Consider the following 11,695-nt stretch of genomic DNA (forward strand, 5'->3'; position numbering starts at 1 on the left):
GTGCGGTCTCAGGAGGTTATGGATAGTGCGGTCTCAGGAGGTTATGGATAGTGCGGTCTCGGGAGGTTATGGATAGTGCGGTCTCGGGAGGTTATGGATAGTGCGGTCTCGGGAGGTTATGGATAGTGCGGTCTCGGGAGGTTATGGGTAGTGCGGTCTCAGGAGGTTATGGATAGTGCGGTCTCGGGAGGTTATGGATAGTGCGGTCTCGGGAGGTTATGGATAGTGCGGTCTCGGGAGGTTATGGGTAGTGCGGTCTCAGGAGGTTATGGATAGTGCGGTCTCAGGAGGTTATGGATAGTGCGGTCTCAGGAGGTTATGGATAGTGCGGTCTCAGGAGGTTATGGATAGTGGGGTCCCAGGAGGTTATGGATAGTGCGGTCTCAGGAGGTTATGGATAGTGCGGTCTCAGGAGGTTATGGGTAGTGGGGTCCCAGGAGGTTATGGATAGTGCGGTCTCAGGAGGTTATGGATAGTGCGGTCTCAGGAGGTTATGGATAGTGCGGTCTCAGGAGGTTATGGGTAGTGGGGTCTCAGGAGGTTATGGATAGTGCGGTCTCAGGAGGTTATGGATAGTGCGGTCTCAGGAGGTTATGGATAGTGCGGTCTCAGGAGGTTATGGATAGTGCGGTCTCAGGAGGTTATGGATAGTGCGGTCTCGGGAGGTTATGGGTAGTGCGGTCTCAGGAGGTTATGGGTAGTGCGGTCTCAGGAGGTTATGGATAGTGCGGTCTCAGGAGGTTATGGATAGTGCGGTCTCAGGAGGTTATGGATAGTGGGGTCTCAGGAGGTTATGGGTAGTGGGGTCCCAGGAGGTTATGGATAGTGGGGTCCCAGGAGGTTATGGATAGTGGGGTCCCAGGAGGTTATGGATAGTGCGGTCTCAGGAGGTTATGGATAGTGCGGTCTCAGGAGGTTATGGATAGTGGGGTCCCAGGAGGTTATGGATAGTGGGGCCTCAGGAGGTTATGGATAGTGCGGTCTCAGGAGGTTATGGATAGTGGGGTCCCAGGAGGTTATGGATAGTGCGGTCTCAGGAGGTTATGGATAGTGCGGTCTCAGGAGGTTATGGATAGTGGGGTCCCAGGAGGTTATGGATAGTGGGGTCCCAGGAGGTTATGGATAGTGCGGTCTCAGGAGGTTATGGATAGTGCGGTCTCAGGAGGTTATGGATAGTGCGGTCTCAGGAGGTTATGGATAGTGCGGTCTCAGGAGGTTATGGATAGTGCGGTCTCAGGAGGTTATGGATAGTGCGGTCTCAGGAGGTTATGGATAGTGCGGTCTCAGGAGGTTATGGATAGTGCGGTCTCGGGAGGTTATGGATAGTGCGGTCTCGGGAGGTTATGGATAGTGCGGTCTCGGGAGGTTATGGGTAGTGCGGTCTCAGGAGGTTATGGATAGTGCGGTCTCAGGAGGTTATGGGTAGTGGGGTCTCAGGAGGTTATGGATAGTGGGGTCCCAGGAGGTTATGGATAGTGCGGTCTCAGGAGGTTATGGATAGTGCGGTCTCAGGAGGTTATGGGTAGTGGGGTCCCAGGAGGTTATGGATAGTGGGGTCCCAGGAGGTTATGGATAGTGCGGTCTCAGGAGGTTATGGATAGTGCGGTCTCAGGAGGTTATGGATAGTGCGGTCTCAGGAGGTTATGGATAGTGCGGTCTCAGGAGGTTATGGGTAGTGGGGTCCCAGGAGGTTATGGATAGTGGGGTCTCAGGAGGTTATGGATAGTGCGGTCTCAGGAGGTTATGGATAGTGCGGTCTCAGGAGGTTATGGATAGTGCGGTCTCAGGAGGTTATGGATAGTGCGGTCTCAGGAGGTTATGGATAGTGCGGTCTCAGGAGGTTATGGATAGTGCGGTCTCAGGAGGTTATGGATAGTGCGGTCTCAGGAGGTTATGGGTAGTGCGGTCTCAGGAGGTTATGGATAGTGCGGTCTCAGGAGGTTATGGATAGTGCGGTCTCAGGAGGTTATGGATAGTGCGGTCTCAGGAGGTTATGGATAGTGCGGTCTCAGGAGGTTATGGATAGTGCGGTCTCAGGAGGTTATGGATAGTGCGGTCTCAGGAGGTTATGGATAGTGCGGTCTCAGGAGGTTATGGATAGTGCGGTCTCAGGAGGTTATGGATAGTGTAGTTTCACCCTGGTGTCCTTTAAGAATGTAGTCCTAAAGGGTTATGGGTAGTTTAGTCCTAAAGGGTTATGGGTAGTTTAGTCCTAGAGGGTTATGGGTAGTTTCATCCTAGAGGGTTATGGGTAGTTTAGTCCTAGGGGGTTATGGGTAGTTTAGTCCTAGGGGGTTATGGGTAGTTTAGTCCTAGAGGGTTATGGGTAGTTTAGTCCTAGAGGGTTATGGGTCGTTTAGTCCTAGAGGGTTATGGGTCGTTTAGTCCTAGAGGGTTATGGGTAGTTTAGTCCTAGAGGGTTATGGGTAGTTTAGTCCTAGAGGGTTATGGGTAGTTTAGTCCTAGAGGGTTATGGGTAGTTTAGTCCTAGAGGGTTATGGGTAGTTTAGTCCTAGAGGGTTATGGGTAGTTTAGTCCTAGAGGGTTATGGTTAGGTTAGTCCTAAAGGGTTATGGGTGGTGTATTTTCTTACCCTGGTGTTCATTAGGAACGTAGTCTTGAGCCTCGGTGTAGACCAGGAGGGAGGGCAGCATCAGAGGTTGATTCATCTCGTTCTTCAGGCTGATGTAGTGGTAACCTACACACACACACACACACACACACACAATTTAAAAAAACACACACGTTCAAAGATCCCAAGAAAACAACAGATCTAATAGTATAGGTGATTCACCATTATGATAATAGATTGAGGAGGACCGAGCACGCCCGCTTTCTCATCAACGGGGCTGTAGTGGAGCAGGTTGAGCTGCAAGTTCCTCGGCGTCCACATCGCCAACAAACTAACATGGTCCCAAACACACCAAGACAGTTGTGAAGAGGGCACGACAAAACCTATTCCCCCTCAGGGGACTGAAAAGATCCTCAGATCCTCAAAAAGTTTTACAGCTGCACCATCGAGAGCCTCCTGACGGGTTGCATCACTGCCTGGTATGGCAACAGCTCGGCCTCCGATGGCAAGGCACTACAGAGGGTAGTGCGTACGGCCCAGTACATCACCGGGGCCAAGCTTCCTGCCATTCAGGACCTCTATACCAGGCGGTGTCAGAGGAAGGCCCTAAAAATGGCAAGGACTCCAGCCACCATAGTCATGGACTGTTCTCTCTGCTTCCGCGCGGCAAGCGGTACCTTAGCGCCAAGTCTAGGTCCAAGAGGCTTCTCAACAGCTTCTATCCCCATGCCACAAGACTCCTGAACATCCAATCAAATGGCTACCCAGACTATTTGCATTGCCCCCCCTCTTTTACACCACTGCTACTCTCTGTTATCATCTATGCATAGCCACTTTAATAACTCTACCTACATGTACATAATGACCTCGACACCGGTGCCCCCGCACATTGACTCTGCACAGGTACCCTCTGTCTATAGCCTCCACATTGCCTCTGTACCATAATACCCTGTATATAGTCTCCACATTGACTCTGTACCGGTACCCCCTGTATATAGTCTCCACATTGACTCTTTACCGTAACACCCTGTATATAGCCTCCACATTGACTCTGTACCGTAAAACCCTGTCTATATCCCCCACATTGACTCTTTACCGTAATACCCTGTCTATAGCCTCCACATGGACTCTGTACCGGTACCCCCTGTCTATAGCCTCCACATTGACTCTGTACCGGTACCCCCTGTATATAGTCTCCACATTGACTCTGTACCGGTACCCCCTGTATATAGCCTCCACATTGACTCTGTACCGGTACCCCCTGTATATAGTCTCCACATTGACTCTGCACAGGTACCCCCTGTCTATAGCCTCCGCATTGACTCTGTACCGGTACCCCCTGTATATAGTCTCCACATTGACTCTTTACCGTAACACCCTGTATATAGCCTCCACATTGACTCTGTACCGGTTCCCCCTGTATATAGTCTCCACATTGACTCTGAACTGGTACCCCCTGTATATAGCCTCCACATTGACTCTGTACTGGTTCCCCCTGTATATAGTCTCCACATTGACTCTGTACCGGTACCCCCTGTATATAGTCTCCACATTGACTCTGCACAGGTACCCCCTGTCTATAGCCTCCGCATTGACTCTGTACCGGTACCCCCTGTATATAGTCTCCACATTGACTCTTTACCGTAACACCCTGTATATAGCCTCCACATTGACTCTGTACCGGTTCCCCCTGTATATAGTCTCCACATTGACTCTGAACTGGTACCCCCTGTATATAGCCTCCACATGGACTCTGAACTGGTACCCCCTGTATATAGCCTCCGCATTGACTCTGTACCGGTACCCCTGTATATAGTCTCCACATTGACTCTTTACCGTAACACCCTGTATATAGCCTCCACATTGACTCTGTACCGGTTCCCCCTGTATATAGTCTCCACATTGACTCTGAACTGGTACCCCCTGTATATAGCCTCCACATGGACTCTGAACTGGTACCCCAAGTATATAGTCTCCACATTGACTCTGCACAGGTACCCCCTGTCTATAGCCTCCGCATTGACTCTGTACCGGTACCCCCTGTATATAGTCTCCACATTGACTCTTTACCGTAACACCCTGTATATAGCCTCCACATTGACTCTGTACCGGTTCCCCCTGTATATAGTCTCCACATTGACTCTGAACTGGTACCCCCTGTATATAGCCTCCACATTGACTCTGTACTGGTTCCCCCTGTATATAGTCTCCACATTGACTCTGTACCGGTACCCCCTGTATATAGTCTCCACATTGACTCTGCACAGGTACCCCCTGTCTATAGCCTCCGCATTGACTCTGTACCGGTACCCCCTGTATATAGTCTCCACATTGACTCTGCACAGGTACCCCCTGTCTATAGCCTCCGCATTGACTCTGTACCGGTACCCCCTGTATATAGTCTCCACATTGACTCTTTACCGTAACACCCTGTATATAGCCTCCACATTGACTCTGTACCGGTTCCCCCTGTATATAGTCTCCACATTGACTCTGAACTGGTACCCCCTGTATATAGCCTCCACATGGACTCTGAACTGGTACCCCCTGTATATAGCCTCCGCATTGACTCTGTACCGGTACCCCTGTATATAGTCTCCACATTGACTCTTTACCGTAACACCCTGTATATAGCCTCCACATTGACTCTGTACCGGTTCCCCCTGTATATAGTCTCCACATTGACTCTGAACTGGTACCCCCTGTATATAGCCTCCACATGGACTCTGAACTGGTACCCCCTGTATATAGTCTCCACATTGACTCTTTACCGTAACACCCTGTATATAGCCTTCACATTGACTCTGTACCGTAACCCCCTGTATATAGCCTCCACATTGACTCTTTACCGTAATACCCTGTCTATAGCCCCCACATTGACTCTTTACCGTAATACCCTGTATATAGTCTCCACATGGACTCTGAACTGGTACCCCCTGTATATAGCCTCCACATGGACTCTGAACTGGTACCCCCTGTACATAGCCTCCACATGGACTCTGAACTGGTACCCCCTGTATATAGCCTCCACATGGACTCTGAACTGGTACCCCCTGTATATAGCCTCCACATGGACTCTGAACTGGTACCCCCTGTATATAGCCTCCACATGGACTCTGAACTGGTACCCCCTGTATATAGCCTCCACATGGACTCTGAACTGGTACCCCCTGTATATAGCCTCCACATTGACTCTGTACCGGTACCCCCCTGTATTTAGCCTCCACATTGACTCTGAACTGGTACCCCCTGTATATAGTCTCCACATGGACTCTGTACTGGTACCCCCTGTATATAGTCTCCACATGGACTCTGAACTGGTACCCCCTGTACATAGTCTCCACATTGACTCTGTACCGTAATACCTTGTATATAGCCTCCACATTGACTCTGTACCGTAATACCCTGTATATGGCCTCCACATTGACTCTGTACCGTAATACCCTGTATATAGTCTCCACATTGACTCTGTACCGTAATACCCTGTATATAGTCTCCACATTGACTCTGTACCGTAATACCCTGTATATAGCCTCCACATTGACTCTGTACCGTAATACCCTGTATATAGCCTCCACATTGACTCTGTACCGTAATACCCTGTATATAGCCTCCACATTGACTCTGTACCGTAATACCCTGTATATAGCCTCCACATGGACTCTGTACCGTAATACCCTGTATATAGCCTCCACATTGACTCTGTACCGTAATACCCTGTATATAGCCTCCACATTGACTCTGTACCGGTTCCCCCTGTATATAGTCTCCACATTGACTCTGAACTGGTACCCCCTGTATATAGCCTCCACATTGACTCTGTACTGGTTCCCCCTGTATATAGTCTCCACATTGACTCTGTACCGGTACCCCCTGTATATAGTCTCCACATTGACTCTGCACAGGTACCCCCTGTCTATAGCCTCCGCATTGACTCTGTACCGGTACCCCCTGTATATAGTCTCCACATTGACTCTTTACCGTAACACCCTGTATATAGCCTCCACATTGACTCTGTACCGGTTCCCCCTGTATATAGTCTCCACATTGACTCTGAACTGGTACCCCCTGTATATAGCCTCCACATGGACTCTGAACTGGTACCCCCTGTATATAGCCTCCGCATTGACTCTGTACCGGTACCCCTGTATATAGTCTCCACATTGACTCTTTACCGTAACACCCTGTATATAGCCTCCACATTGACTCTGTACCGTAACCCCCTGTATATAGCCTCCACATTGACTCTTTACCGTAATACCCTGTCTATAGCCCCCACATTGACTCTTTACCGTAATACCCTGTATATAGTCTCCACATTGACTCTGAACTGGTACCCCCTGTATATAGCCTCCACATGGACTCTGAACTGGTACCCCCTGTACATAGCCTCCACATGGACTCTGAACTGGTACCCCCTGTATATAGCCTCCACATGGACTCTGAACTGGTACCCCCTGTATATAGCCTCCACATGGACTCTGAACTGGTACCCCCTGTATATAGCCTCCACATGGACTCTGAACTGGTACCCCCTGTATATAGCCTCCACATGGACTCTGAACTGGTACCCCCTGTATATAGCCTCCACATTGACTCTGTACCGGTACCCCCCTGTATATAGCCTCCACATTGACTCTGAACTGGTACCCCCTGTATATAGTCTCCACATGGACTCTGTACTGGTACCCCCTGTATATAGTCTCCACATGGACTCTGAACTGGTACCCCCTGTACATAGTCTCCACATTGACTCTGTACCGTAATACCTTGTATATAGCCTCCACATTGACTCTGTACCGTAATACCCTGTATATGGCCTCCACATTGACTCTGTACCGTAATACCCTGTATATAGTCTCCACATTGACTCTGTACCGTAATACCCTGTATATAGTCTCCACATTGACTCTGTACCGTAATACCCTGTATATAGCCTCCACATTGACTCTGTACCGTAATACCCTGTATATAGCCTCCACATTGACTCTGTACCGTAATACCCTGTATATAGCCTCCACATTGACTCTGTACCGTAATACCCTGTATATAGCCTCCACATGGACTCTGTACCGTAATACCCTGTATATAGCCTCCACATTGACTCTGTACCGTAATACCCTGTATATAGCCTCCACATTGACTCTGTACCGGTTCCCCCTGTATATAGTCTCCACATTGACTCTGAACTGGTACCCCCAGTATATAGCCTCCACATTGACTCTGTACTGGTTCCCCCTGTATATAGTCTCCACATTGACTCTGTACCGGTACCCCCTGTATATAGTCTCCACATTGACTCTGCACAGGTACCCCCTGTCTATAGCCTCCGCATTGACTCTGTACCGGTACCCCCTGTATATAGTCTCCACATTGACTCTTTACCGTAACACCCTGTATATAGCCTCCACATTGACTCTGTACCGGTTCCCCCTGTATATAGTCTCCACATTGACTCTGAACTGGTACCCCCTGTATATAGCCTCCACATGGACTCTGAACTGGTACCCCCTGTATATAGCCTCCGCATTGACTCTGTACCGGTACCCCTGTATATAGTCTCCACATTGACTCTTTACCGTAACACCCTGTATATAGCCTCCACATTGACTCTGTACCGGTTCCCCCTGTATATAGTCTCCACATTGACTCTGAACTGGTACCCCCTGTATATAGCCTCCACATGGACTCTGAACTGGTACCCCCTGTATATAGTCTCCACATTGACTCTTTACCGTAACACCCTGTATATAGCCTCCACATTGACTCTGTACCGTAACCCCCTGTATATAGCCTCCACATTGACTCTTTACCGTAATACCCTGTCTATAGCCCCCACATTGACTCTTTACCGTAATACCCTGTATATAGTCTCCACATGGACTCTGAACTGGTACCCCCTGTATATAGCCTCCACATGGACTCTGAACTGGTACCCCCTGTACATAGCCTCCACATGGACTCTGAACTGGTACCCCCTGTATATAGCCTCCACATGGACTCTGAACTGGTACCCCCTGTATATAGCCTCCACATGGACTCTGAACTGGTACCCCCTGTATATAGCCTCCACATGGACTCTGAACTGGTACCCCCTGTATATAGCCTCCACATGGACTCTGAACTGGTACCCCCTGTATATAGCCTCCACATGGACTCTGAACTGGTACCCCCTGTATATAGCCTCCACATTGACTCTGTACCGGTACCCCCCTGTATATAGCCTCCACATTGACTCTGAACTGGTACCCCCTGTATATAGTCTCCACATGGACTCTGTACTGGTACCCCCTGTATATAGTCTCCACATGGACTCTGAACTGGTACCCCCTGTACATAGTCTCCACATTGACTCTGTACCGTAATACCTTGTATATAGCCTCCACATTGACTCTGTACCGTAATACCCTGTATATGGCCTCCACATTGACTCTGTACCGTAATACCCTGTATATAGTCTCCACATTGACTCTGTACCGTAATACCCTGTATATAGTCTCCACATTGACTCTGTACCGTAATACCCTGTATATAGCCTCCACATTGACTCTGTACCGTAATACCCTGTATATAGCCTCCACATTGACTCTGTACCGTAATACCCTGTATATAGCCTCCACATTGACTCTGTACCGTAATACCCTGTATATAGCCTCCACATGGACTCTGTACCGTAATACCCTGTATATAGCCTCCACATTGACTCTGTACCGTAATACCCTGTATATAGCCTCCACATTGTACCGTAATACCCTGTATATAGCCTCCACATGGACTCTGTACCGTAATACCCTGTATATAGTCTCCACATGGACTCTGTACCGTAATACCCTGTATATAGCCTCCACATTGACTCTGTACCGTAATCCCCTGTATATAGCCTCCACATTGACTCTGTACCGTAATACCCTGTATATGGCCTCCACATTGACTCTGTACCGTAATACCCTGTATATAGCCTCCACATTGACTCTGTACCGTAATACCCTGTATATAGCCTCCACATTGACTCTGTACCGTAATACCCTGTATATAGCCTCCACATTGACTCTGTACCGTAATACCCTGTATATAGTCTCCACATGGACTCTGTACCGTAATACCCTGTATATAGCCTCCACATTGACTCTGTACCGTAATACCCTGTATATAGCCTCCACATTGACTCTGTACCGTAATACCCTGTATATAGCCTCCACATTGACTCTGTACCGTAATACCCTGTATATAGCCTCCACATTGACTCTGTACCGTAATACCCTGTATATAGTCTCCACATTGACTCTGTACCGTAATACCCTGTATATAGCCTCCACATTGACTCTGTACCGTAATACCCTGTATATAGCCTCCACATTGACTCTGTACCGTAATACCCTGTATATAGCCTCCACATTGACTCTGTACCGTAATACCCTGTATATAGCCTCCACATGGACTCTGTACCGTAATACCCTGTATATAGTCTCCACATTGACTCTGTACCGTAATACCCTGTATATAGTCTCCACATTGACTCTGTACCGTAATACCCTGTATATAGCCTCCACATTGACTCTGTACCGTAATACCCTGTATATAGCCTCCACATTGACTCTGTACCGTAACACCCTGTATATAGCCTCCACATTGACTCTGTACCGTAATACCCTGTATATAGCCTCCACATTGACTCTGTACCGTAATACCCTGTATATAGCCTCCACATTGACTCTGTACCGTAATACCCTGTATATAGCCTCCACATTGACTCTGTACCGTAACACCCTGTATATAGCCTCCACATTGACTCTGTATCGTAATACCCTGTATATAGCCTCCACATTGACTCTGTACCGTAATACCCTGTATATAGCCTCCACATTGACTCTGTACCGTAATACCCTGTATATAGCCTCCACATTGACTCTGTATCGTAATACCCTGTATATAGCCTCCACATGGACTCTGTACCGTAATACCCTGTATATAGCCTCCACATTGACTCTGTACCGTAATACCCTGTATATAGCCTCCACATGGACTCTGTACCGTAATACCCTGTATATAGCCTCCACATTGACTCTGTACCGTAATACCCTGTATATAGCCTCCACATTGACTCTGTACCGTAATACCCTGTATATAGTCTCCACATTGACTCTGTACCGTAATACCCTGTATATAGTCTCCACATTGACTCTGTACCGTAATACCCTGTATATAGTCTCCACATTGACTCTGTACCGTAATACCCTGTATATAGTCTCCACATTGACTCTGTACCGTAATACCTTGTATATAGTCTCCACATTGACTCTGTACCGTAACACCCTGTATATAGCCTCCACATGGACTCTGTACCGTAATACCCTGTATATAGCCTCCACATTGACTCTGTACCGTAATACCCTGTATATAGCCTCCACATTGACTCTGTACCGTAATACCCTGTATATAGCCTCCACATTGACTCTGTACCGTAATACCCTGTATATAGCCTCCACATTGACTCTGTACCGTAATACCCTGTATATAGTCTCCACATTGACTCTGTACCGTAATACCCTGTATATAGTCTCCACATTGACTCTGTACCGTAATACCCTGTATATAGTCTCCACATTGACTCTGTACCGTAATACCCTGTATATAGTCTCCACATTGACTCTGTACCGTAATACCCTGTATATAGCCTCCACATTGACTCTGTATCGTAATACCCTGTCTATAGCCTCCACATTGACTCTGTACCAGTACCCCCTGTATATAGCCTCCACATTGACTCTGTACCGTAATACCCTGTATATAGCCTCCACATTGACTCTGTACCGTAATACCCTGTATATAGCCTCCACATTGACTCTGTACCGTAATACCCTGTATATAGTCTCCACATTGACTCTGTACCGTAATACCCTGTATATAGCCTCCACATTGACTCTGTACCGTAATACCCTGTATATAGCCTCCACATTGACTCTGTACCGTAATACCTTGTATATAGTCTCACTATTGTTATTTCCTGCTGCTCTTTAATCATTTGTTATTCTTAGCAATTACTTTTTTAAGGCATTTTCTCAAAACTGCATTGTTGGTTAAGGGCTTGTGAGTAAGCATTTCACTGTAAGGTCTACTACACCT

The 11,695-nt window shown here is 47.9% G+C and overlaps 1 protein-coding gene across 1 annotated transcript in view; it reads right to left on the bottom strand.

Annotated features, from left to right (window-relative positions):
* The window catches only part of LOC110510780 (1-phosphatidylinositol 4,5-bisphosphate phosphodiesterase beta-3), a 150,251-nt gene that overhangs the window by 30,801 nt on the left and 107,755 nt on the right, over nt 1-11,695 (bottom strand). Inside the window, 1 exon segment of the mRNA XM_036987197.1 lies at nt 2,594-2,698. Within this exon segment, the coding sequence (XP_036843092.1) occupies nt 2,594-2,698 (105 nt within the window).

The sequence above is a fragment of the Oncorhynchus mykiss genome, chromosome 9 (assembly GCF_013265735.2).
Source record: "Oncorhynchus mykiss isolate Arlee chromosome 9, USDA_OmykA_1.1, whole genome shotgun sequence".
Classification (NCBI taxonomy): Eukaryota; Metazoa; Chordata; class Actinopteri; order Salmoniformes; family Salmonidae; genus Oncorhynchus; species Oncorhynchus mykiss.